Source organism: Prionailurus bengalensis, chromosome C2 (genome assembly GCF_016509475.1).
Source record: "Prionailurus bengalensis isolate Pbe53 chromosome C2, Fcat_Pben_1.1_paternal_pri, whole genome shotgun sequence".
Classification (NCBI taxonomy): domain Eukaryota; kingdom Metazoa; phylum Chordata; class Mammalia; order Carnivora; family Felidae; genus Prionailurus; species Prionailurus bengalensis.
In genome coordinates this window covers 153,671,070-153,697,465 of record NC_057350.1, presented here as the reverse complement: position 1 = coordinate 153,697,465, position 26,396 = coordinate 153,671,070, and the positions used below count along the sequence as shown (strand labels likewise).

Sequence of the window (26,396 nt, the reverse complement as noted above, 5' to 3'; positions counted from 1 at the left end):
TTTTAATAACAGAAGATTGTGGCCAAAAGAACTGCAGGACTTCAGACTCTATTTAAGAAAGAATTTGTAGAGGGGGCGCCTGGGTGGCTCAGTCCGTGGACCGTCCAACTTCGGCTCAGGTCATGATCTCACGGCTCGTGAGTTTCAGCCCCACATCGGGCTCTATGCAGACAGCTCAGAGCCCGGAGCCTGCTTTGGATTCTATGTCTCCCTCTCTGTCTGCATCTCCCCCGCTGGTACGCTTGCTCTCTCTCTCTCTCTCAAAAATAAATAAACCATTTTTTAAAAAGAGCTTAAGAAAAAAAGAGTTTGTAGGTAAACCCAAGGACAACAGGGGAGAGGAAAAACAAGGACACTGGAGGGGACTGAAGCCTCTGCCACCCACCGCTACAGCGAATAGTAAACGTGGCCCAGCTCTTAGACGGATGAACATAAAGCTTTGTGTTAAAGCTCTATTTACATCAATTCCGATTTCCCAATACATAATGTCCAGCTTCCAGCAAAAAATTACAAGGCATGAAAAGAGGCAAGAAAAAAGCCCCAGAAACCCACAGTCTGAAGAGACAAAGCAAACATCAGAACCAGACTCAGTCTGTTAGAGGTTTTGGAATTATGAAACCAATTCTGTATTCCGTATCTGCAATTCGTTTCTTTCAAGAATGTTGAATCATACCCTATGTAACCTTTGACGTGGACTTTTTCCCCCGGCCACTCAGCATAATTCCCTTGAGAGCTCTCCAGGTTGCATGTGTGAACAGCCGATTCCTTTTTGCTGCGGAGTAGAGTTCCATGGCGTGAACGTGCGGTTTAAGCAGCACCCTTGAAAGGACACCGGGGCTGTCTCCAGGTTTGAGCTATTGTGAATAAAGCTGCTGTGAATATTTGTGTACAGGTCATTGTATGGACATGTGTTTGCATTTCTCTAGGATAAATGTTCAAGAATAACATTGCCAGGTGTATGGTAAGTGGGCGTTTAGCTTTGCGGGAAATTGCCAAAAAATTTTGCAGAGTGGCTTTGTCATTCTACGTTGTCACAGCGACATGTGAGTGATCTAGCTTCACCATATCCTTCCCGGCTCTTGGTGTCATCACTGTTTTTTATTTGAGTCATTCTGATAGGTGTATAGGGATATTACCCCATTCTCGGAGTGATTTTCATTTATGGTTTCCAACTGGCTAATGATTTTGAACATATTACATGTACTTATTTGCTATCTGCTTATCCAAGGTCTTTGGTGAAATTTTTATGTCATTTGTTTTATTTCATTTCATTTTATATTAGAGAGTACACATGAGTGGGGGAGAGGGGCAGAGGGAGAGGGACAGACAGAATTTCAAGCAGGCACCACACTCAGTGCAGAGCCACAGGGCTCCATCCCACGATCCCGAGACCATGACCTGAGCTGAAATCAAGAGTCAGACACTTAACTGACTGAGCTCCCCACGCACCCCTTTATGTCATTTTCTAATTGGGTTGTGTTATTGTTGAGTTTTAAGAGTTCTTTGCCTTTTCGAGATACAAGACTTTTGTCCAATACCTGGGTTACAAATATTTTCTCCCAGTCTGCAATTTTGTCTTTTGAAGGAAAAAAGGCCTTTTGCGGAGCAAACATTTTTAAAAATTCTGGTGAGGTCCAGTTTGTCAAATTTTTCTTTTATGAATTGTGATTGTGGGTCCTAAAGATTTTCTCCTGTTGTTTTCTAAAAGTTTAATAGGTTTACGTTTTACATTTAGGCTTGTGATACGTTTTGGGTTAATTTTTATATAAGTTGTGAGGTTTAGGTAGAGCTTTATTTTATTTTTGCCTGTGGATATCTAATTCTCCCAGTGTCGTTTGTCGAAAGATTGTTCTTCCCATACTATATTGTTTTTACACCTCTTGTCAAGAATCAGTTGGGACAACTCAGAAGTTCTTCAACGGGTGAATAGTTTTGTTTTGTTTTGTTTTTTAAGTTAATTTATTTAAAGAGAGAGTGTGTGTGTGCATTGGGGAGGGGCAGAGAGAGAAAGGGAGAGAGAGAAAATCCCAAGTTGGCCCTGGGGCTCGATCTCACAAACTGTTGAGATCGTGACCTGAGCCGAAATCATGGACTGCATCAATATTGATCTCCTGGTTGCCATTCTGTACTGTATTTATGCAAGAGGTTACCATTGGGGAAATTGGGTGAAGGGCATACGGGATTCTTGTGTAATTTTTGTTTTAGCTGCAATGTGAATCTATAGTTATCGCAAAATAAAAGGGTAAAAGCATAATACATATTATCTCTATTCCTCAGGCAAAAGCAAAAACAAAAGTCAGCCAGACATATTTGTGTGAGTGTATTTCTAGATTTTTCTATATCGGTCCACTGGTCTGTGTGTATATGCGTCTGGCAATAGTTCACTACCTTGATTACTGTAGCCATATAGTAAGTCTTAACAGCCAGCACAGTGATTTCTTTCTTTATTATTTATTCTTCTAAAAATTGTTTTAGTTATTCCGTGTCCTTTGTCTTTCCATATAGATCTTATAATGAGCTTGTCTATATTTACAAAAATCTTTTCTGAGAGTTTCGTAAGAATTGTGTTAAACCTATAGATCAATTTGTAGAGAATTGACATCTTTACTCTGGTTGAGTCTTTGAATCCATGAATAGAGTCTCTCTGTTTATTAAATCTTCGATTTCTCTCAGCTGGTTTTGTAGTTTTCAGCATACAAATCCTGTATACGTTTTATCAGATTTACCTCTAAGTATTTCAATTTTTCTGAGCAGTTGTCAGTAGTATTGTATTTTTAATTTCTGTATCTACATGTTCGTTGTTAGCATATAAAAGTGTGATTAGTTTTTGTAGTTTGTACCCTGTAACTTGGCTGACTCATCGATTGCAGGGGATTGTTTTCTTGTCGTTGTTTTTTAAGGAATTTTTTAAATCTTGGGGCGCCTGGATGGCTCAGTCGGTTGAGCGTCCAACTTCGGCTCAGGTCATGATCTTGCAGTCCGCGAGTTCGAGCCCCACATCGGGCTCTGTGCTGACAGCTCAGAGCCTGGACCCTGCTTTGGATTCTGTGTCTCCCTCTCTCTGCTCCTCCCCCACTCATGCACATTCTCTCTCTCTCAGAAATAAAGAAACTTAAAAAAAATTTTTTTAATCTGGATTCCTTGGGATTTTCTACAGAGACCATTGTATCATCTGAAAATAAAGATGGTTTTGTTTCTTCTTTCTTCCTTGTGTTCCAGCCACCTTCCTGTATACGCCGACGTACAGGAGCCCTACGTGTACCTGCAAAACAGCCACGTGGAAGTCAGCAACCTCTACCTGGGCGTGCCCACCAAGGCAACCATTAGACTCATCAATGGCACCCTCCTGCCCACCCGCTTCCACTGGGGCAAGGTGAGTGAGCCTGCACGGTCAGCACCAGAGGCCCGTGCGGAGAGGGACGTTGCCCCCCAGGTGCTCCCCGGAAGAGAGGCTCTCCTCTCCCCCGTGGCCCTGTCCGTTGCCCAGAGTCTGTTGCTGCCATCAGAGGCAGCAGCCCTCTGGTCACCATCACCCTAGGTCTCCCGGGGCAGCTTGTTCAGCCCAGCAACTCCTGACAGGTGTGAGGTTCATCCAGGGTCGGGAAGGGGAGGGGAAAGGACCAGCGGATTACTCCCACCAGCGAGCACGCAGCCCCCCTGGTCCCGCTGCGGGCCTCCAGCCTGCCAGCCTCCAGCGCCGCATGGATCCTGGGTCTGTGCCGGGAACCCTGCGGGTGACAACAGGCCTGTCCTCGTGTCTGCCAGCTGCTGGGGCTCCAAGCAGACTTCTGCACGGCCAAGGTCTCCCCGAGACGTGGCACGCTGGGTCCCAGTGAGGAGCGCCAGCTCAGCCTGGAGTTCACTGCTCACACCCAGGTGAGTACGGTGGTGAGGGGGCCCGAGGCACTGGGAAGGCACCCTGCAGCCGTATCTGTACTGGCGGGGAGGTCTGCCTCAAGTCCCACTCCTGCCTCCTATGAGGCTGGGGTCCCCATCCCCATTAGGCCTGCCGTCTAGGGATACGAGGTCAGGAAGCCCAGAGCAGGCCTGAGTGTGCCGAAACCCACTGGCCACGTCTGGCCTTTGGCTCCAGCTTACCCCTCCCCTCCTCTGCAGCCGCGGGTGGGCCCGGCTTTCCAGTTTGCCCGGATGATCTCGAGGCTTGCTGGTGGCCACCTTGTCCCAGGAAGGGCACGGCTGCTCCCCAGCTCGGCCCACAGGAAGGCCATCGGGGCTGGCTGCCGGCTGTTTGCAGTTCTGGTGGGGAAAGAGACTCTGTCTCATTTCCTCCCTGGCAAACGTGGACAGAGTAGACTTTCTTCCTCAGCTGCATCTGAGCTCCAGGGTGACGGGCAGATGGGCTCAGGCACAGAGCAGACCCGACGCGGCTGGGCTTGATTTCTGTCGTAGCAGCTTCATCGGAATGAGCATGTGGCTTCTCCAGAGGCCCACTTTGAGGGGGTCCCCGTCCGCGTGGGCACGGCCAGATATTTGGAGCAGACTGAGCCAGGAGCCCTGAGGAAGGGCCCAGGGCGTGGGATAGCGGGCTAGGCCGGTGACGGTGGCTCACCGGAGGGAGGGACTGGGGAGCCCTGCCAGAGAGATGGGACGGGACAGAGGTCAAGACTTTGTGCTGAGCGCCCCACAACAACCACCTGTGCGAGGGAAGACCGTCTCAGGCCGCCCTGGGACTTCCCTGTAGTGATGTGCCCCCCGGTGGGCTTTCTTACAGGACGAGCTGAGCCATCTGGCCCTCCCTTGTACCGTGTCGGGCATGAAGGAGCCAGTGGTCCTGGGCATTTCTGGGAAACCCCAGGGACTGCAAGTGGCTATTGCCATCTCTGCGGAGGGCTCTGACGGCAGGTGAGCCCAGGGCTGGGGCCGGGGCCCGAGGGCTGAGCGACCGTACGAAGGACTAGCCTAGCAGTGGTGCCACGGTGGCACCGGCCTACTCCCGGCTGATTCCTGCAGCCGAGAAAGGGCCACGGTGTCACTGAGGCCCCTCACGACCTCTGTGGGAACAGGTCTCCCTACCCAAACCCCGCCCTCTGTGCGGCCTTTGCCCACACACTTGGAGGCGCGATGTCCAGGCGGGTAGGAGACGCAGGGGACGGGGCTGTCGGCAGCTACGAGGCCCAGCAACTGGGAGACGGGCCCGTCGCCCCAGGGCAGGGAGAGTTTATGGAGCCGAGGCCCCTGTTGGCACGTGTCTTGGGGTGGCAGCTCACCGGGGAGGCAGCCCAAGGATGAAGCCTAACGCGTAGGTGGCTCTCGCACTCCCACCCAAGCGGGCTCACTGGGCAGGGCCAAGGGTGGCGTGTAACTTGGTGGCCCTGGGCACGGGGCAGCGTTCTCAGCACAGAGCTGTGGCCGGACCACCTGCAGGAGCTCCGCCTCGACTTTGGCTCCGCGGTGCCTCTGAGGACCCGCGTGAACCGCCAGCTCATCCTGACCAACCGCTCCCCGATACAGACACCCTTCACCCTCAAGTTTGAGTACTTCGGGGGCCCCCCAAACGGCCCGAATCAGAAACCCAGCCTGTAAGTGTGGGGATTCACGTCCCAGGGAGGATGTGGCCGGGTGGGTTGGCCCCATTGGGCACACGTGTGGCCTAAGTGGCCAGAGGCGGGCTGGTATGAGGAGAGAGAAGGTGCGTCTCTCCCTGTGTTTAGACACGGAGACACGTAGAGGAGGGGTTCCCACCAGCCCACCTTCCGGACTCTGGGGGGGCCTCCGGGAGAGGCCGGGGGCTGTGGCAAGGTAGAGGGCTTCCGGTAGGCCAGGCAGCATGCAGGCCAGTGCATAAGGGAGAAGTTCACTGGCGGTGGAGGGAGCTGTGAGGGCAGAGACGTGGCAGTGAGGCCTTCTGCAAAGCTGTAACTGGAAATCAGCCCCCGGGGGGAATAATGAGGCCACAGAAATTGGCAGGTCCTGCACCCCCCCAGCGAACCCCTCACCGCTTAACCTCCTAAGTCAGGGGAGCCCAACATAAAAACCCCTGCCGTGGGTGGTGGGAGCCACTAGGGGTTTATGGGCCATTAACTCACCCACTCCAGGAAAGTTAGTGCACACTCGATGCTGGACCAATGTCGGCAGGAAAGACTGGAAAGAGGGCCTTTTGCAGAAGGCCGGGCAAGAGAGGAGGACCCTGGGCTGGGACTGTCTCTGGGATCACCAGGGCACAGAGCCTAGGGATAACAGGTCCCTCCTGAGTTTCTTAGAAGGCAGTGCCTGGGCTGGAAGGTGGCCGGTAGCTGGGGTGCTTGGGGCTACAGGGGTGTGGCAGGCCCCGAGACCAGAGAGGGAGGTGAACAGACCTGACTTCTTCCCTGCGAGGAGCGGGCAGAGCCGCCTTCCTCCCCCCATGCCCCTGGTGGGATGCTCGTCGCCCAGAGAGGTGGCTCGGCTCTGGGGAACAGGCCTGATGGCCTGATGCTGTTTCTGTGTCCTGTCTGGTAAAAGCCCCGACGTGTCCCCTGCCCTGCTGAAGACGTCGCGGATTCGAGAACGCTTGGCCAAGCGAGAGCAGCTGAGTAAGAACCCCGGGGCGGGCCAGAGCAGCGTTTCCTGGGGCCTTCTCAGGGGTGGGCTGCCTGCCGCAGGGAGGGGACCCTGGCCACAGACCCCATTCCAGTGTCTTTTCTAGCAAGACCTCTGAGATGGCCGTAGCCCTCCGTGCCCCCCTTTCGAATGAGGCCATCTTCTGGCTAGGGCAGATGGCCTGTGCACAGGGCCTGGTTTTGACTGGGACGGGTGGTGGCTCCGAAGGGAGGTTTCCCACTGGGGCCTGACCCCCAAGAGGTAAAGAAGGCCGTCTGCTGGATTCTGGGCTCCCAGGAGGGTCTGCTTAGCCAGACCAAGGAGAGCCTGTGGAGCGGCTTCTCTGGTACAGTGTTTCGCTAACTCCTGAGGGTTTGGACCTCATTCCTACCCTGGAGTCCTGAATCCCCATTCCTGGTTCTCGCCCAGATTTTATGGAAAGCCTGTTGTCTCACGGGAAAGGAGCTGCCTTCTTTCCCCACATTTCCCAGGGCATGCTGGGGGCCCACCAGCAGCTGCGCATCGACATCACGGGCTATGCAAACATGTGGGGCGAGTACTGGGACGACCTCATCTGCACGGTAAGGACAGATGGCCTGGGCCCGGCCTCACATCCCGAGTGCTGTCTCCTTCAACCCCTGGCCCTCAGCCTCTCAAATCTCTCCACGTTGTAAGACCGTGCCCACTGAGCTTGGGATAGGCATTCACCTCCGCGGCAACCACAGGGATTCGGGCAGGAGGGGTCCTCGTGAGCAAAACCTTCCATACCTTTTCCTGTGGGGTCCCACGAGGCTGGGCCCCCACTGAGGAGGGCAGAGGAATCTGATGGGCCGCCTGCTTGGGCCAGGACATGAGGCCTGGAGGGGCAGTGAGTGTGGAGAAGCCGTAACGGCCTCCCAAAGCCATATTGTCACCTAGCCCTTGGTGCATTCACTCACTCTCCCACTGGCCCTCCACTCACTCGTTCAGGGTGCCGCGGGTACCTGCTGTGCATGGTTCTTGTGTGGTCCTCTGGACTGGAGGATACAGGGATAATTGCGAACGGATGACCCAACAAGCATTTCTTAGTTTAGTACGGAGGGGTGAGCTACGTACATTGTCTTATTTGGGGAGGGAAGGCCGTGAACAGAGGGAATGCGGAGCCAGGGAATGCCATGGCAGTAAGGGACAAGAGACAAAGGATTGGTGTGTTTGCAGGTGGGCGACCTGCCACCAACAGTCATCCCAGTGCATATGGCGGTCGTGGGCTGCCCCATCAGCTCCCTGAGGACCACTTACTATACCACTGACCAGTTGCAGAAGGAGCCTGTCATCAGGTGACCCTCCCCCCCGCCCCTGTCCTCATCCTCTGACCCTTGAAACCCCCTGGCCTCCAAACGTGGCTCCCCGTGCTGACTCGTGGCTCTCCAGCTGGCCCAAGGCCACTTGGTGCCACCCAGCAAGAAAGCCCCAGGACAGGGCTGCCCTGGAGGAGAGAGGCATGTCCCCTCCGGGGACATGGCTGCGGGTCTGCACATCGCAGAGGGCTTTGGAGGACGGAAGTAGCAAGTAGTCCGTGTGGCCTGAGGTCAGTGCCAGGCCTGGGGCCCCACCCCACGAGTTGGGACCTGTGCTGTCGGTAGATGGGGGGTGGGGGTGTGGAGCGGGTGCTACCAGGGCATCCGACAGCCCAGGTCCCAGCTCACCAGGCACCGCACGGGGAAGGACTTCAGCCCTGGGTCTTCGTGACTTCAGGATAAACCACTGCGGGCCTCCTCCCGGCCTGAGCCCCAGTTCCAGCCTCCTCTCTGAAGCAGCCCTGCCTGCAAGGTGCATGCTGGTTATGGCTGCGCTGAACCCCGTCTCCTGTCTCCAGGTTCGGCACCCAGGTCTCCGGAGGAGACACAGTCACCCGGGTCCTTCGCTTGAATAACTCCAGCCCCTGTGGTAAGAGGCTCACGAGATAAACTGGGGCTCTATCTACTGGCTGTGCCATGCAGTGGGCAAGGCTGGGAGGGATGATGGGGCCGAGGGAAGCTGATGGCCCGTGACCAGGCCCAGGAATCCGGGTGGCCTGTGGTGACTGAGGAAGACCCCGGAGGGCCCAGCAGGGGAGCGACCAGCCAGCCCGGAGGATGTCAGAGACAGCTGCTTCCGTGCTTGAGCGCAGGACTTGCCCTTGCCCAGCCGTGGGTCCCTCAGTGCGTGGGGCCTTAGATGCTGTTCTCATCAGGTTCGCTTTGCAAAAGGACAGACACTGGCAGGGGTCACCTTTTCTCATCCCTTTAGCCAGCAGTACTGAGCCACAGCTGGGTGCTGTACAAGTTGCTGGGGATCCAGAGGGAACAGACGGCAGAGTCCGCCGAGAGGCTCCCGTGCCGATGGGGGCGCAGACGGGACTGTGGGCTGCCCCCAGGTTGAGGGCATCGAGGGGACTGCCGGAGAATCGCATAGGGTGCGGGGCAGGCTCCCCCGTGGAGGGGCGTCCAGGCTACGAGGAGGGAGGACGAGCCAGCTGGGCCCGAGGAAACGTGTGAGAACGGGGAGCGTCTGGGCCACAGGAGGAGCTGTGGCCATCTGGAGGTGGAGGGATTAAGGCATCGTGAGGCTAGGCCACCCCACAGGCTGAGCCAGTGTCTCGAGGGGCAGGGCCAGGGCAGGTCTGTCGTTAAGCTCCTTGGCAATTGTAAGGGATGTGCAGCAGGCGGGGGCGCTGGCAGCCTGTGACCCTGCTCCGTGTGTCCACTAGGTCCGGGCAGTTAGGGGAGGGACATTGAATTTGCGCTTTAATCGGCTTTATTTTATTAAGGTCTCCTGGCATCTCCGACTCGATCACAGGGTTGGAAGCTCGAGCCCCACGTTGGGTGGAGAGATTACTTAAAACTAAAATCTTAAAAAAAAAAAAAGGAAAACCTCCTGGCGTTTCCAGTAGTTTCACTTCTTTGCTGCTGTGTCGTCAGATGCATTGAGAACTAAACGTCCTCTGTGTCCTTCCCTGTTTTCACCCTTTATCGCTTTGAGATGTTTCTTTGTAAACAACAGAGAGCTGAGCTTTTTAAAAGCCCAACCTGGCGTTCTCTTTTAATAGGAAAAATCTATATATTTCTCCCTTATTTTGTGATCCGTTTTGCTTTTTCTTTCTTGTGCTCGCTGTGACTTTGTTCTGTTTTCCTTTGGGTTAGAATTTCTCTTCTACCTTCCTTCCTTCCGGTGGTGCCCTTCCCGGCCTCGGGGTTCGTCATCGTGCGCACATTTCTGTCTTTACTGAACTTCAGAGAATGGAGGTCACTGGGTGGCCTTGGTGAGAGGGATTTGGTGGGTGTGAGAGGCAGATGCCAAGGTAATAACTTGAAGAAACACAAGCTCGGGCACCTGGGCGTGCTCACCGGGTCTCCTGCAGGGCGGGCCGAGTCAGACGTGAGCTGGGGAGTGGCTGAGAGCAGAGGACGGTGGGCGACGGTGGATGGGGTCCTGCAAGTGTGCTGTGCAGGCAGAGGTGGTACTGGGAAGGCTGGCTGGCAGAGGGAAGCTTGTCCAAGACGGGGAGAACTGGCCTTGCCTACGTGCGGTTGAAGCAGGTGGGAGAGGGGAGACTGGGCAGGGCTGGCCCCGGAGAGGGGGTGGGCCGAGGTGGCGGTGGGGGGAGGGAGGATAGCACAGATGCCCGCCGGCACACGGGCGTGTTGGGATGGGGTGCCGGGGCTGTGTGGACTTGGGGGCTCCGGGAGGTGAGCGGGGGCTGGCAGCCTGGTACCCAGGAGGCAGTGCAGGTGTCAGGGAGCAGGGAGGGCGTGATAGTGGGGACCAGAGGGTCAGTTCGGTTCTCCAGGGTCAGGCTTTGCCAGGTGGGCAGAAGGATGGGGGTAAAGGGGGTGAGGATCCTGGCAAGATGGTGGCACCCAGGCTAGCCTGGCTGGGGATGGAAGTGAGTGCGGCAGGAGGCGATGGACGGAGGGGAGAAGGTGGGGAGAGGGGCTGGAGGGCCTGGGGAAGCTGTGGGGAGAGCCCCAAACGCCTGGAGTGGCGCATTTGGATGTGAAGGCCTGCGGGTCAGGCTCCCGCAGGGGGTCAGGCTGGCAGAGCCAGCCGGATAGCCTGTGGACTTTTCTTGTGAAGTGGCACCAGGAAGGAGGCAAGCCCGCCCTCCCCTCCCCGCCCCCCACCCCTAAGGGCAGAAGAGGTAGCATCAGGGGTTGCGGGGAGGGGGTCCAGGGAAGAGGCGTCCGCCCCTACCTCAGCCCTCACCCCCCGTCCCAGATATCCGCCTGGACTGGGAGACCTACACTCCGGAAGACAGGGAGGACCGGCTGGTGGAGCTGCTGGTGTTTTATGGGCCACCCTTCCCGCTGCGGGACCAAGCTGGAAACGACCTCTTGTGCCCAGAGACCCCTGCAAGCAGCAGCTCCTTCTGGTCCCCAAGCTCCTCCGATGAGTCAGACTCCAGCCGTGAAGCTGCCCAGTCTGTGAGCAGGGGCGGAGGTGGAGGGGCGGAGGTGGAGGGGCGGGATGGGCCGGCTGCCGAGCCGGGGCCTGCGGGCCTTGAGCCCGCGCGAGCCCCAGTGACTCTCTGACGACAGGCCGAGGGCTGCTCCAGGGTCAGCGACAGGGCCTCGCGGAAGATCGTCTCAGTCGTCCTGCGGGAGCACGACGGGGTGCCCTGTGACCACCTGTACCGCGTCAGCCCCAAGCAGATGGTGAGGCGGGCGGGGCGGGCGCGGCCAGCAGAGGCCCCTCGGGCCGGGCCGGTAGGAGGGCCGGGGCACTGAGACCGAGGTCCATGCAGGTGGTCCCCGCCGGCGGCAGCAGCAGCATCTCTGTGTCCTTCACGCCCGTGCTGCTCGGCCCTGGTACCCGGCACAAAGTGGAGTGTGTCGGCTATGCCCTGGGCTTCATGAGCCTGGACGATGAGGTGAGCCCTCCTGGCCGGGTGGGGCCGCGGCCGCTGCCCGTCGCGGGGGGCACGCCGCCCGTGACGGGTCTGGGGCTCGGTAGGTGGCAAGAGAGCTTCCCGGGAGGCGGCGGCGCCTGCAGGACTTCGCTGTGGGAGCCCTGAGACTGGACCTGTGCAGCTCTGTGAGGCCCGCACAGTGAGTTGGCTGGGCCTCCCTTCCGGGGAGCAAGGAGATGGGGAGTGGGAGGGAGAAGCCAGCAGGTGAGCCCAGGCAGAGGCTGGCCGGGGGAGCCGCGAGGGGACAGCCCGGAGGCCCCTGGGGCCCAGCCATGCCCGCTGCCGGCAGGCTGAGCGTGGAGCCGGACTACGGCGGTGGCACGGAGTTCTGGCACCAGGCCAGCGACCTCATCCCCAAGCAGCCCTGTTCTGGGGTGAGTGTGCTGTCCCCCCCACCCCCGCCCCCCACAAATCTACCTGGACCTCAGATATCCCTGGAAGGCCTCCCCCGCCCCTGGAAATGCCTCCAGCCCAGAGCCATGGGCTCCCGAAGGGGAGAGAGACCTCCCTCGCGTCCCCCACCTCTGTGGCCACCCAGGTGCTGAGCGAGCTGGTGACCACCCACCGTCTGAAGCTGACCAACACCACAGAAATCCCACAGTCCTTCCGGCTCCTGGTCTCCAGGCCCTTCTCTGTTGCTCAAGATGGGGCCAGCCGCAGCCGCAGAGCTCCTGGCCGGGTGCAGGGGTGTGACGAGGAGCCGGCCACGGCCGGCCAGCCACTGGTGCTCCGCCCGAAGGAGAACATGCTGGTTAGTGGGCACCTTCCCCTCACGCACGCACGCGTACACAACGCCCTCACACACGTGTGCGCAGACATTGGCATCCAGACACGGCACGCTCTCGTGTCATCCGCTTCCAGAGCTGGAGGGAGCAGCCACGTTCTCCTCCGGTGGGCGCTTGGGCATAGGTGTGTTGAGGGCGGGCCATACGCTGTGCTAGGTGACAGACTACCCCAAGGACCTCATCACGGGGGGGAGCAGGGGAGCAGATCTACAGAAGAAGGGCACCCTCACTCAGCATTTGCTTCCTTCTCCAGAGGAAAACTGAGGGGCAGCCCCCAAACACAGCCCGAGGCCGGTTCTACCAGAGCCGGCTGTCACCAAGTGGTTAAAGGTCCCTTTAAGACGCCTCAGGGAAGGGCGCCTGGGTGGCTCAGTTGGTTAAGCGTCCAACTCTCGGTTTGGGCTCAGGTCCTCGTCTCAAGGTTCATGAGCTGGAGCCCCGGGGAGGGATCGGCGCAGATGGCGAGGCTCTGGCTGCGATTCTCCCTCCCTCCCTCTCAAAATAAACATTTGACCTCAGCAGACAGCACCGCCCTCCACCCTGTGCCCAAGCAGAGCCTGGCATCCTCCTTCCTAGCCCCTCTCTGACCCCCAGCCTCAGTCTCCAGGTCATCCCACACCCATGTGTTGCTCTAGGACAATGATTTCCAAGTCTGGCAATAGAGCCGTGGCCTTTAGAAAACTTGCTGGAGATAGAAGTTCACAGGCCCCACCACCAGAGACCAGAAGGTCCAGGCTGAGGCCCAGGAAGCTACTTTTTTAACAAGTGCCTCAGTTGACTGTATGGAGCTAGTCCCAAAGAACCGGGGGAACCACGCATCCACCTGCCTTGGGCTAAGATTCACCTTGGCCTTGACTCACGTTCCCCTCAGCCCACCTCCTGATTCCGACATCCCCTGCTTACAAGCCGTCAGAGGCTCCTCTGTGTCCTCGGGATAAGGACACAGGCAGTGCTGGGCCAACAGGCCCGCCCACAGACCTGCTCACGCCAAGGGGTAAAGGGAGGTTTGCTGGCCGTGTCCCCTCGGGGGCCTCAGCTCCTCGTACTAACGGGTGCGGGGCGCAGGGCAGGGTGCAGCGTCCGTGGGCCAAACACCCCAGACACGGGCGCCGGGTGGAGGGAGGCACCCTGCCGGCCCCATCCGGGCCGCGGGGGCCGTGGGAGGAAGGAGGACCGATCGCCAGGTGGGGAAGCTGCCGCCCGCCTTCGGCAGCGCGAGGCGACGGCCTTGCTCACGTCTGCTCAGGTGAACGTGTCCTTCTCGCTGTCCCTGGAGCTGCTCTCCTATCAGAAGCTCCCGGCGGACCAGATGCTGCCCGGGGTGGACGTTCGGCGGCATGCCAACGGAGAGAAGGAGATGGTGTTCGCTCAGAACCTGCTCCTGGAGTACGCCGACCAGCCCGCTCAGGCGAGTCCCGGGCCTGCCCCGCGCGCGCCGAGGGGGGCAGCGGGCCAGACTGTCCTGGTGGGTCGGAGGAGGTGGGACCCCCACGCGGCCCTCAGAAACGGGAGCGGCCCCGGCCCTTGCCCTGAGGGCCCGGCGTGCCCTGGAGGATGCCTTTCCCCGAGGACACACCCCGAGAAATACAGGTCTTCCTTCCTTCCCCATCTCAGCTCAGAACCAGGGGCCGTGCCATGGGGTGGGACACGGGGCTCCCGGCTGCAAGACGCAGGTGAGGACCGAGAAGGGATAGCCTGAGGGGCGGGTTCGAGAAAGGCCAGGAGGAAGAATCAGTCTAGCCAGGCGGGCCCTCCAGCGGGAACCCAGGGGCGGGGAAGGTGAGCGCGGCAGCGCCTCGCCTGAGGGTGACGTGGGGGGACTGGCCAGGAAGAGGGGAGATGGCCCAGAGCCCAGGAGGGGCAAAGGGCTGGGCCTCGGGGCCCCCAGGGGATGGAGGAAGACGGGGAGGGCGGCCTGACCGGGGAGCAGGACGCACCGAGCTTGATGGGGGCAGGGGGAGGGGGGTGGTGGGGAGAGCAGATGGCGCCTTCCGGGCCCTTGACCTGCACACACGCCCTCCGGCCTGGGTTTTCGATGCCAGGCCCGCCCCCTGCACAGCTGCGGTGCTGCCTGGGAGCTCCTCAGAAGCTTCCGTACCTGTACGCCTGGCTCTGAGCCCGGCAGGAGTGGACGAGGGCCCCCACGTTACAGGCTCTGCTCTGTCCCCCTAGGTGGTGCCCCTGAAGGCCACCGTGGTCGTGCCCGAGCTGCAGCTCTCCACCAGCTGGGTGGACTTCGGGACCTGCTTTGTGAACCAGGCACGGGTCCGGGAGGTCTACCTCATGAACCTGAGTGGCTGTCGGAGCTACTGGGCCGTGCTGATGGGTAGGTTGTACATGCCCACGGTTTCCCCTGCAGGCTGGCACCACCTGGGAGTTCCTGCATCGGAAACCATGCCGATTCCCAAATCCCAAGTGACCCCAGGGTTGCCCTGCCCTGTGGCACTGATGGGGGCCTTCCCGGGGCGGCACATGGAGCTGCCTATGCTTCCCTTGGTGCAGGCCGGCAGGAGCCAGACAACGACCCTGGGGCCTTCAGGGTATCTCCAAGCAGTGGGCTGCTGGAGGCGCGGCTGGTCAATGCACCCCCAAATACCATCATCCTCCAAGTTTTCTTCACTGCCAGGTACCAGCCTCTCCCAGCCCTGCCCACAGGCTAGAGCCCCTGGTCGGGGCTCCCTTCCTAACCTCAGCACCCCCACTCCCCATAGGAGCAGTGAGCTGTACGAGTCCACACTGGTGGTGGAAGGTGTGCTTGGTGAGGCGGCTTGCACCCTGCGGCTCCGGGGCCAAGGCTCTTATGACGAGAGATACATGTCACCCCACCAGCTCTGAGGCTCTGCCCTCAGCCCCCAGCTTCGGAAATAAAACATGACCCAGAGCTGGGGAACAGATTTGCTGAGCAGACGTGCACGCTGATGGACCTCCAAGCAGCTCCTGGGATGGAAGGGACTCCCTTGCAGGGCAGGCCTCGCGTGCCCTCAGCACTAACGCAAAAGGCAGGAAGAATGAGTACTCAGCTAGGCAAGAGGCAACACCACCAACGGCCAGAACCGGCCCTCGGGAAAAACCACAACCACTAAGATGAGAACACATATTTACTGTCTGATGCATAGCTCACCCCCCAGGACTTACACAGTGGCCTGGGTAACCTGGCAGAGAGCAGCCCTCTACCTCGGCCACACCTACGCTGCGTCACCAGCGCTCACGTTAGTCCCCGTGTCTTGCTCTGCCCAGTGCTGCGGCCACCCCCAGAGCAGAACTAAACGGTGCCTCTGGCCTGGGGCCTCACTCAGTTTCCAGGGTATTCAAAGACAGCAGCGGCTCCCATCCCGGTCCCGATGCACATGGACACCACCCCGTATGCCCTGTGGACGCAAGATGGATTGTGTTTGCTGGGTGAAGGCACCAGGGCAGAGGCCTCATCACCAAGCCCTCCCGGGTTCCCAGACTGCCCACCTAGGCCCGCACACAGGGTGGCAGACCCTCGCTGCAGGCCCCGGCGCCCTTCCCCCTGGCCCTCAGGGCAGACCGGGGTCACGGCCCTCTAGCCTCAGCGTGTGGGGGCCTGTACGCTTCCCCCTCAGCTACCCCACCCTGCGCATCCACGTGACACCCCCATGGGGGTCAGCCTCACCTCTTCCCGCGACGCTTTAGTTCGTTGAGGAGCGTGATGACCTGTCGAGCTCCAGTGCAGCCCAGTGGGTGACCCAAGGCCACCGCACCCCCCAGAGGGTTCACCTTCTCGGGGGGGAGTCCTAGCTTCTCCACACAGTAGACAGCCTGGAGGGAGGCAGAGCATCAGCTGTAGTTCCCTCCCCTCCCCCCACCGTGCGCCCACTCGCCCCAGCTCCACTAGCCAGGGCCGGGACAGCCGTGGGAAAGAAAAGCTCACCTGGCTTGCAAAGGCCTCATTGATCTCAAAGATGTCCACGTCATTCACCGTCAGCCCTGCGGGCAAGGGGAAAGACCTGAACTGACCCAGTGTCCCCCTGGGAGGACTCGTCTCCCCAGGCCCCCATCCCATACAAGACCTAAAGGCAGCTTGGTGTGTCTGCCCCACACGGGCAGGTGGGTCCCGGCTGTGAGGTCGGGAAGGGGCTTGGGTAGGGATGCTGGCCTGCCCCACCTTCCCTCTGCACCAATCACGTGACCTACCCACCCCCAACAACAGCAAGAGAGGCAGGGGTCAGATCCAGATCCAGAGTGTGAAGGAAGCACCTTACCTGCTTTTTGCAAAGCTACAGGAATGGCACAGGCAGGTCCAATGCCCATGATGTCAGGTGGGACCCCAACCACTGCATAGGACCTCAGGACCCCAAGGATGGGAAGGCCCAACTCTTCTGCCTTGGATCTCCGGGCCAGCAGGAGGGCAGCTGCCCCATCACTCACCTGACTAGAGTTTCCTAAAGGCAAATCACAGGCGTTAGGACGCCTCAGGGCAGGGAGGAAGAGTTCCACCTGCACACCTCGCCTGGAGGCTCCAGGCACCCAGAGAACACCCTGCAAGGCCGCTGCCCCTCCTGTCCCCGCCCCCAGCCCGATCTCACCAGCCGTGGTAGAGCCGCCCTTCTTGAAGGCAGGCTTCAGTTTGGCCAGGCCCTCCATGGTGGTGTTGGGGCGGATACCCTCATCCTGGGCCACGGTGATGCTCCTCTCGGTCCCCTTGTCATCATGGACCGTGGTGGTCACAGGCACGATCTCAGCTTGGAAACAGCCCTTGCTCTGGGCTCTGGCGGCCCTGCCAGCACCATGGACAGCCAGGCTCAGGCTCCCTTGGGGTTCCCTTCCCTCCAAGGGTCCCTCCCATTGCCTCCACCGCCCCTGCCCATCGGGGCAGGCACACAAGCTCAGGCTGCTAAATGCGAGGCCGTGCTGGCCTCGGGTTGCGGGGAGCTCTAAGGGGTTGCCTTGGGCCCCTCCACCCCAGCCTGGGAGCGGGAGGCCTTCTTCGCTGCCAGCCTCATACCTTCAGATCCCGGCCAATCCCAGTCTTGATGGGGAAGGGGAGGTTTAGATGTGGTGGCTCCCCTTTGAGCCCGGCACCCAAGTGGGACTGAGCCTGCCGTTTGCCTCTACCAAACTAGGGACAGAGCCCCAGGAGTATCTGTGCCAGGCCCTGCCACCTTGTCTGCCCGTCCTGGGAGCTCAATTTCATCTGCTCCCCAGTTTCCACCTGCTGAAAATGACACATACTACTAGCTACTTAGCGAATCTTAGGATTTGAACAGTACAAAATTACGAGGTGTTTTAGGGTCATCCTTGCAATCATATGCAAAATGTCAGTGCCTGGGGGTCTCCCCTGGGGAACGTTCCACACTTCCCACCAAGTTTTCAAATGGTTACCTGACCCCAAGTGGCTAGGAACCACTGCCTCAGAGAAGCCCACTCCCTTCTCTTGCCATTCTCTCTGGGCATCTGGGGCTTGCCAACCTCAGCCTGCCCCTGCCCTGAGGCCCGAGCCCCTGGGGTTCTTCTGATGCTACCCGAGCTCCAGTAGTCCAGAAGCCGGCATGCCAGGGGCTCCAGCAGTGCAGGCCCCACAATCCAGGCTATCCAGGGTAGCCCAGGGCTGCCGTGTCTAATCGCCAAGCCACAGACAGAGAAGAGTCCCGGCCCTTGTTACACTCCTGATGATTAGATGGGGCAACTGAAGCCCAGCCAGGGAAACGAGACTCAGGCTGAGCAGACAGTAATAGGACGTGGAAGTGCTACCAACGCACAGTGGCCCCGGTCCCTGCCCGCCTCTCTTTCCTGACAGGCGCTGGGCTTGGAAACCACTCACTGCCCAGCTGTAGCCTAAGGACAGCTCCACCTGAGGCCACTTAATCCGGCCTCAAAACTTCGCTCTGCAGCCCCGTAAACGCCCCATCCCAAAAAGCACTCACTTTTGCTGGGAAGCCAGGGCAAAGGTATCCTGCTTCTCCCGTGAAATGCCAAACCGCTCGGCTACATTCTCTGAAGTTATCCTAGAATGGAACCAACACACCATGCGGTCGTGCCCAGCAGCTGGGGGCCCAGGCTGGGCTGCAGGGCTGTGGCTGCAGGCCTGGGCCCCTGCAGCGGTAGGCAGCGGAGAGCAGGAGGGCCCGTCCTGCCACGGACACCGAACAACACTCAGGGTGGAGTGTGGGGGCACATCTGCTATGCCTCGAGGAAAGCTGCTCCAATCTGGGAAGATGAAGGCTCCCGGGGTCCTCGGGGAAGGCCACGCCCAGGCTTTCTGCTCACAATGGTCAGAGCCCGCCCTCATCCTGGGAGCCCAGGGCCACAGCTAGGCCTTCCAACCTGGGCTTCTGGCTTTCCAGGCCTCCCCGTGAAATAGGGTCACCGGACGTGGAGGAAGCCAGGGTACTGCCCTCCCCGAGCCTCAAATCCAGGGGAGCCAGGACTCCCTGCTTACGGACCCAGGGGACGGCCCAGAGGCTCAGTGGCATTAGCGGTAGAGCTAAGGTGCCACGCCAATGCAAGGCGCTTGTAACACTCCATCTGACAGGGCCCAGGCTCCCTCACAGCGTGCTCCAACTCAAAGCTTCCCACTACGAGTGTCTAAGCCTCCAAGGCTTTGTCATACAGCTGCCATCGTCCCTCGTGCGACTGGCCCCTCAGGGTGGGAAGGACAGGCTGGGCCGTGACTGGAGACCCAGAAGCACGGAGGACCTGGAGGCCCCAGGAAAGGGAAGTCGGGGGCAAGTCCCATCCCCATGTCCCAGAGGAGCAGAACAGGCCCAGAGGCAGGAGGCCACAAGATGATCCAAGCCCCTGTGCCCCCGCTCCAGGTCAGGAAGGGAGCCGCGGGGACCCACTCACCCCATGGGAATCAGGCAATCTCTGGCCTTCTCCTTCTCCACCAAGCGTGAAGTGATATTTCCGGGGTTCCCTCTGTCAGCCAGGGACATGGACTCTACCCTGAGGAGGGAGCGGAGGAGGTGGTCACTCTCAGGACTCGCCCAGGGTTAGCTGTGCATCTGGCGAGTGATGGGAAATAGCCAGGGAGCCCTGGGAAATCCAGCGGGCTGTGTGGGAACCCTGGGCAGGGCACTGGCCAGCAAGGCTGAGCTGGGGGTGCAGGGCTGCTGAGTCATTCCCACCCCAGGACAGTCTGCACAGTCCACGCTGCCAGGCAGCGCTATGCTTCCCTAACACAACTCTCCTGTAGCCAGCCGAATCAGCAGTTCCTAGGAGAACGGCCTAGTGCTAGCCACAGTAGGGGGAGAGCCCAGGGCCAGAAGTCCAGGCCCTGCCCTCAGGCACCAAAGGTTCAGAGGGCAGAAGAGACAAATATTTAAAAAGCCAGAGACCAAAGAGCATCTGACCTGCATAGACCAGGAGGTGGTAATTGCTCACAGGAAGGCCAAATCTCAGAGAGGTCAAAAAGCCCATCAATGAGATGCAGGAACACAGGGCCTCAAGGGATGGCACATAACTGGATGCTTTCCATGTGCCCTGTGCTACTTTAAAATCTTTTCAGATATTAGAGCACTTTGACAGCATCAGTCCCATGACATACGTCCCAGAGTGTTAGCTGCTGTTATTACTCTACTTGATTTTATCAACTTCAACAGGACTGCAGTAGTTATCCCCATTTTAGAGATGAGGCCCAGAGAGGTGAGTAACCTGTCCGTAGTCACTCAGCAGAGATCCAGATTTAGAAATGTAGGTGTCTGGCCCCAGAGCCCACTCCCAACCAGGATGCCAGGAGCTACTGTTCATGATCAGCCTATGGGGGACAGTCTTGACCCAGACTCTCAATAGTCTGGAAACACAGTCTTTAACCCACCTGGGGACTCAGACACCCTCTAAAAAACTCATGAGGGCTCCTGCCAAGTTACCCACACCTTTCTGTCCTGCAGTAAGATAGAGGAACATGAGAGTAATCAAAGGGCAGAGTGGCGGTGGCCCTTGCCTGGCCAAAGGCCCCACAGTGTGGCCTCTGGCTTTATTTACAAGTGGATAGGACAGAGCAACCCAGCACCACGCAGTACAGCCTCAAGGAGGCCTGACAGTGCTCCAATCAAGAAACGCTACAAAGGGGGTGCCTGGGTGGCTCAGTCAGTTGAGCATCCGACTTTGGCTCAGGTCATGATCTCACAGTCTTGTGAGTTCAAGCCCCGCGTCGGGGTCTGTGCCGACAGCTCAGAGCCTGGAGCCTGCTTCCGATTCTGTGTCTCCCTCTCTCTCTGCCCCTCCCCCGCTCATGCTCTGTCCCTCTCTCTCTCTCTCTCTCTCTCAAAAATAAATAAACATTTAAAAAAATAAAAATAAAAAAATGCTACAAAGAAGAAACGAAAGGCAGAGAGTGTGTCAAAACCCTGGGGCTGCTCGCGTCCCAGAGCCTGCCCTCCCAACACAAGACACTAGTCCCGCTCTGGGCCCGAGGGCCCTTCCCCTCCAGGAGGCACTGCCTATTGCACCTCCAGCGGCTCCATGTGCCACGGCTGAAGAAGACAGCCACAGCTGACCGTGACCGAACCGCCACAGGCCTGACCGTGCCCTCAGAGCCCAGGAGGCAGCTGCAAGTTTCCACCTTGGTACCAAAGAGGGAGACCAGGGGCCTGACAGCCTAAAGAAATGAACAGACTAGTTATACAACAGGCAATTGTCCCTGGCTTTAGGAAACCAAAACTGCAATGCTTCTCTCAACAGCATCATAAATGAGAAAGGGGCCAGAGAAGGAAACCCAAGTTCTAGGTTTTTTCAAAATACTTGCATTTTCCAGCCTGACAGATTTCCAAGAAAGCAAGCTCTTAAAAGCCAATTAATGCCCTTTCCCCACTAGTGCTAAGAGGTATGCATGATTCCCGAGCACCCAGAGCTTGGGGCTACTTCTAAGCTGAATTTGTGGGAACCTCCTCTCAGCCAGCTGCCTTAAAGGGGTAGGGGGAATCCTGTAATCCTAGCCTCTGAGAACTCAAGAGATGCAAATTAGTTTTACTGTTAGAAATTGGTCAGTAAGCTCTGGCAGAAAGAAATTCTTACCCACAAGCCATGCCAATGTCATAAGACCCATTTCTGATGCCACCTGCAACAAAAGCATTTCATAAACATCCTTTATCAGAGTCCATCTGTTCTGGGAACAGAGGAGCCTCTTCCCCACCTGGTCTCTAAGTGGGACTCAGCCCCAGCCTCAGATTTGGAAGACTCAAGCATCCAGAAAAGGCTGGGTACAGTGGCAAAGGGTTATCCTTCACTGTGTGGTCACAGAGAGCCCTCTCAGAAATCCTTATTGCTTGCCCAGTAGACAGTGACCTTGCTGACCCAAACCCGTGGAGCCAGGACCAAGGCCAGGCTATAGCAGTGGGCACCCACCCTGTCACAACTTACCAGCTATGTTGGCCACTGCCTGGAGCCCAGACGAACACTGTCTATTGACAGTGGACAAAGGCACAGTCTCTGGGATGTCACTGAAACAGAAAGTGAGACCACAATCAGCACCCTCTCCTCTGCCAGGCTCTCATGGAAAGCAGGTCTATGCTCCTGGTCAATAGCACTGCCCCATCAAGGGGTGCAAAAACCAGGGGAACAAACCAGCAGCCCTATCCCCACTGCAGGCCAGATCCATACTGAGCAGACCCCATCTCTGCAGGCACTTGCTCTCCAGGGCTCCATAGTACATGCCCTTTCCCCGTGATTCTCCTCAACCAAGGTCAAAAACAGCCCAAGGTCGGGGCGCCTGGGTGGCGCAGTCGGTTAAGCATCCGACTTCAGCCAGGTCACGATCTCGCGGTCCGTGAGTTCGAGCCCCGCATCAGGCTCTGGGCTGATGGCTCAGAGCCTGGAGCCTGTTTCCGATTCTGTGTCTCCCTCTCTCTCTCTGCCCCTCCCCCGTTCATGCTCTGTCTCTCTCTGTCCCAAAAATAAATAAACGTTCAAAAAAAAAAAAAAAGAAAGAAAAAAAAAAGAAAAACAGCCCAAGGTCAAGGAAAGCTGGCTGGGCCACTGGGAGCCTTCTTTCTTTCCCTTTGAAAATTAAAAAAGGAAAATTATACATCTGTTTCCTCCAAGACAACAGAGAAGGGGATCTATTGCTGGGACAAAGAACCAAAGCAAAAAAAAAAAAAAAGTCTCAAGTATGAAGTCAGAAACCATCAGCCTCACTAGTAGTCATATGGCTAACCCTTTATGTTCCGATTCTCTCTGGAAGGCCTGTTCCCAGCTGGACAAAGAATGCTTGACGGGTACCAAGTGTTGTAATAAGCCCTATTGGGGTGTGTTCCCCTAGGCTCCTACACTGGTCCCAGTCCTAGAAGCTGGTGGGGCTGCCCCTCCTGAAGTATCCTGCCCTCGCCAAGGGTACAAAGCCCTGTGGAAATCCTCAGGCCCTCTTTAGACCCATGAACCCTGAACCTCATGGGTGAAAGTGCTCGGTGATGCTGGTATGCAGCCAGTGTTGGTAACCCCTGAGCCAGGCCAGGCTCTGCTGACTCAGAGAGGTAGCCTCCAAGCCCATGCAGCCTGTTTAGGCCTTCCCAGGTCTCCTGACTCCTTACTACCTAGTCACCACCTCTTCCCCCCAGCCACCGAGTGTTCACTAAATACCTACTCCATACAAGGCACCATGTAAGGGAGGGTTATTTCTTCTCCAGGTAGCTGGGTGTGCAAAGTTAAGTGGTTCTTTTTTTTTTTTAATATTTATTTTGAGATGGGGGGAGGGGCGAGCGGGGGAGGGGCAGAGAGAGATAGGGTGAGAGAAAGCATCCCAAGTAGGCTCCAGACTCTCAGCACGGAGCCCAATTCGGGACATGAACTGAGATCATGACCTGAGCTGAAATCAAGAGTTGGACACTTAACTAACTCAGCCACCAGGTGCCCCCAAATTAAGTGGTTCTTAAATCCACACATTAAAATAATTTAAGCACTCCTCTCCCGTCTTAGGACAGCGAGTGGTGAAGGGCAAGTTTAACCAGGGCCCCTCCTGGAAGACCCCTTGCCCCAGGGTTCTGCCATGTCCCCAAGTCTCTGATGTGCTGTGTGCCCTGGGAGGTCCCAGCCTGCTCAACTAGCTTTAAAAAGCTCAAAGTCACTTTTCAGTGTGCTGAAGGGTAACCTTCCTGGTTAGCTACCTGGCAAAACAGGACAGAACCCACACTTAAAAAAGGCAGAGCAACAAGCTGACTTTGTCTAGATCATCACGGCACAGATAACTTTTTCTCTATTCCCCAAGGCCCTGTTTGTCCTGGCTCAGAGCCAGTAATGTACCCTTCACTCAAAGTAAGGGAGGGGCACCTAGCTGGCTCAGTAGGTAGAGCATGCAACTCTTGGTCTTGGGGTAGTAAGTTTGAGCCCCACGTTGAGTGTAGACATCACTTAAAAAAAAAAAAAAAGTGCCAAAGTAGGGGAAAGGTAGTGTCCACAAGAACAGGGTGCCAAGGACTCAGATTGCATCCAGGCCTGGTGTCCAATCTGACCCTCTTCCACTCATAGGCTGAGTCCCCTGGGGCCCGAGCCGACTCAAGAGTCAAAATAACCCACAGCTAGAACTAAAAAAGTTTACCTCAGAAACTGGGCAATTCGGGCCATGATTGCTCCGGCCCCCGGCTGAAGCACATTTCCTGTGGACAACAAGCCTTTATTCAGATAGTGTTCTAGACAGGAAGGTACAGTTGTGACTACTAGAAAGGGGACATTCCAGATCTTTCTTCAGCAACACAAGCCCTCAGCAGTTCCCTTGAGGCCCTAGAATTTCAAGGAGCCAGTCATATAGCAGCTTGCTCTGACCATACAATTAAACCCCATCTCCGAGAGTCGCAAGGTCCCTTGCCCACGCACCCTGCTTTTCCAAATCAATGCACGGCGGGCTGGTTGCCTGCCTTTAAAGAAAGGCATGGAAAGAAGATTGCAAGGCGAAGATTGCAAGGCAAAACTTGCGGGCAAACGAACTGGTCTTGTCAGTTAGGAAAATGAATTTCTGAAAATGCCCACCTCCCTGAGTGTCCTCAGCCAAGCCCTGCAGGCATTTCAGAGGTGGAACAGTGATTCCCCACTTAGGGGTGGCACCTACTTGATGGGAGCCTGGCCGTGTTCTGTTGTTTCCAGGCTAGAGGAGTAGGGGTGGAGGGAAAGGGTCGGAAAGTCAAGAGACCCTGGATTCGGGTGCAATCTCTGCTGAAAACTTCCCAGGACTTAGTTTCTCCATCTGTGAGGGGCTGAACTACGTGGTATTTGATGGTCCCTGTGTTCTGTGGTGGCACAGACAGGATGGGTAGTGAACCCTAGCCTTTGGTCTCCTATGGTGTCCGGTGTCCGCAAATCCCTGTGACAAGTGCTTGGGTGTTAGAATGTCATTGAGATCGCTGCTTTCCAACAAACTCCACAGGCAGAACTTGCTTGGGGTAGGGGTGGGGCGGAACGTGCCTGGAGGCGGTAGCCCTAAAGGAACAATTAAATTCGAATGCAAGGAGCCCCTGGTCATTTCTCTCAGTGAAAGCACCTGGAGGGTGAGGAGGTGTTTGAGAAGGGCTTTGGCCAGATGGGAGCGCGAGGAGGACCGAGCCCAGGGCCTGGGCAGTGTGCTCACCCACGCAGATGTCCCCCAGCTGGGCAGGGCTCAGCTTGACGTCTCGGAGAACCGCGGTCATGACGGCAGAGAGAAGCTCGTCGGGGGTGGTGTCCTGCAGCGGGAAGCGCGGCCACCGTGGTCTCCCGCCGGCGATGCCCGGGGTTCCCGGGACCCCCGCTCCCCCCATCCCACCCGAGAGACACAGCGGTCACAGCTCGGGCGCAGAGCCACCTCCGCGCCAGACCCCAGACCGCTCTTGCCCGCGGTCTCCCACCCGGCGCCCGGCGCAGGGGCCTCACCTTGAAGCCGCCGCGGCCCCCTCGGCCAATGGCGGTGCGCCGCCCGTGCACTACCACCACGTCGTCGGCCGACACCGGCTGAGCGCCGCTCCAGCACGGCGCGGCCTGCGGCGCCGGCTCCCAACCCGAACCGGGCCTGCCCATCAGGTGCCCGAGCACTACCTGCAACCTACGCATCGCGCAACTCTGTGGGGTAGACCTCCAACCTGCGGGTACAGCGCAGGAGCTAACAGCCCGCCCGCGGCGCAAGCGCAGAGCCGCACTCTACCCCGGCCCCTTAACACGGCCCACAGCCCCGCCCCCCAAGGCCCCGCCTATCGCTTGTCTCAGCCAACCAGAGGGCTGTGTGCCTGAGGTCCCGCCCCCGCTTCCAACCAGAGCCGCTAAAGCGGAGCTCTCGGTTTACGCCGAGAGTCTTTCTACTCAAAGCACCGCCTGTGGTGGCCTAAGGCGGCCAACCGGGAGGTGGACACTTCCGAACCCCGCCCAGAATTGCGGGCCGGAAACCTTTCTACTCGCAGCACCGCCTACTGCCAAACCCGAGGAGAGACTCCCAGAGCCCGTTCGGTACCTTGAAACAAACTCCGCCACTGCCGGGGCTCGCTTCCCCTAAAACTCTGCCCACTGCCTGCCACCAAACCGAGGACTGGACCACCAAAAGGCCCCGCCTACGGCTTCCGGTTTGGGAAGGAGGAGGCGGGGACTCAATTCTTTCCCCTTCCTGGTCTTCTCGACTGTCTCCTGAGTCCCAGTACCGAAGCTGGGGGACTTAATTCCGAGACGCCCCAGAGCCCTACCCCGATGTGCTTGGGCTCTCCTGGGAAGTCTTTCGAGAACACTGAGGGAACTGGGGAGTCTGGTGCGGCAGGAGAACAGATTGTGTAAAGTGGCCGAGATGTGACAAGCTCTTAATCTAGAGAGAGTACCTATCTTACCAATTTTGCAGTAATTTGGGTTTATTTAATTAATGCCCACCTCCTGCACTAGGCTGAGGTCTGCACCAAGGCAGGGAGGCACCCTGTATCCGGGATGCCTGCAACATGCTTGACACTTAGCAGGTGATCAATAAATACCTATTGAATTAAAGACCAAAGTTCCTTAGGTCAGGACTGTGTTTTCCAACTTCCCTCCCCCCATAACCCTAGAGAGCAAGGCTGGTGCCCCCTTGACTCCGTTGGTAAATGTGTTTCTCTAGACTCCAGAGAACAGCCCTGCGTTTGTCCCAGACACCAAAGGCCAGGGTGTTATCCTCAACCCCGGACGGTTTCCCACCTTTCAAAGGCAGGACCGTGGCATGCCTCAGGCTCCAGAAGGTAGCATACCCTTTCCCACCTCACCTCTGGGTG

At 57.8% G+C, this 26,396-nt stretch overlaps 2 protein-coding genes across 3 annotated transcripts in view; one reads left to right on the top strand and one right to left on the bottom strand.

Moving 5' to 3' along the window:
- The window catches only part of DLEC1 (DLEC1 cilia and flagella associated protein), a 91,520-nt gene extending 76,374 nt beyond the window's left edge, over positions 1–15,146 (top strand). Inside the window, exons 20-37 of one of the 2 annotated variants that reach the window (XM_043595742.1) lie at positions 3,220–3,373; positions 3,766–3,876; positions 4,733–4,863; positions 5,358–5,540; positions 6,463–6,533; positions 6,970–7,121; positions 7,738–7,856; positions 8,396–8,466; positions 10,777–10,982; positions 11,097–11,213; positions 11,303–11,428; positions 11,512–11,606; positions 11,757–11,841; positions 12,006–12,218; positions 13,499–13,660; positions 14,425–14,578; positions 14,755–14,878; positions 14,964–15,146. In XM_043595742.1, the coding sequence (XP_043451677.1) occupies positions 3,220–3,373; positions 3,766–3,876; positions 4,733–4,863; positions 5,358–5,540; positions 6,463–6,533; positions 6,970–7,121; positions 7,738–7,856; positions 8,396–8,466; positions 10,777–10,982; positions 11,097–11,213; positions 11,303–11,428; positions 11,512–11,606; positions 11,757–11,841; positions 12,006–12,218; positions 13,499–13,660; positions 14,425–14,578; positions 14,755–14,878; positions 14,964–15,087 (2,398 nt within the window). In that variant the 3' untranslated portion in view covers positions 15,088–15,146. Of the gene's footprint in view, positions 1–3,219; positions 3,374–3,765; positions 3,877–4,732; positions 4,864–5,348; positions 5,541–6,462; positions 6,534–6,969; positions 7,122–7,737; positions 7,857–8,395; positions 8,467–10,776; positions 10,983–11,096; positions 11,214–11,302; positions 11,429–11,511; positions 11,607–11,756; positions 11,842–12,005; positions 12,219–13,498; positions 13,661–14,424; positions 14,579–14,754; positions 14,879–14,963 lie in introns of both variants that reach the window. The other variant, XM_043595741.1, reaches the window with a different exon arrangement.
- Positions 15,147–15,332: 186 nt separating this feature from the next.
- Positions 15,333–25,334, bottom strand: ACAA1 (acetyl-CoA acyltransferase 1). Its single transcript, XM_043595743.1, has 12 exons — positions 25,051–25,334; positions 24,770–24,863; positions 23,747–23,804; positions 21,577–21,656; positions 21,232–21,274; positions 19,063–19,161; positions 18,141–18,221; positions 16,803–16,993; positions 16,479–16,658; positions 16,148–16,203; positions 15,890–16,035; positions 15,333–15,620 (listed from the first exon to the last, which is right to left on the bottom strand). Exons 1-12 carry the CDS (start codon positions 25,225–25,227, stop codon positions 15,545–15,547), a joined length of 1,281 nt encoding a protein of 426 aa, XP_043451678.1. The 5' UTR covers positions 25,228–25,334; the 3' UTR covers positions 15,333–15,544.
- Positions 25,335–26,396: the final 1,062 nt, after the last annotated feature.

What these genes read in the sequence shown, in the direction of transcription:
- ACAA1 (XM_043595743.1), bottom strand. Translation starts at nt 25,227, where the DNA reads ATGCGTAGGTTGCAGGTAGTGCTCGGGCACCTGATGGGCAGGCCCGGT. An exon ending in GCCCTGGCTTCCCAGCAAAA is followed by an intron (nt 16,994 to 18,140) that starts GTGAGTGCTTTT and finishes TGGTGCTGGCAG; the next exon opens with GGCCGCCAGAGCCCAGAGCA. An exon ending in GGGCGGCTCTACCACGGCTG is followed by an intron (nt 16,659 to 16,802) that starts GTGAGATCGGGC and finishes ATTTGCCTTTAG; the next exon opens with GAAACTCTAGTCAGGTGAGT.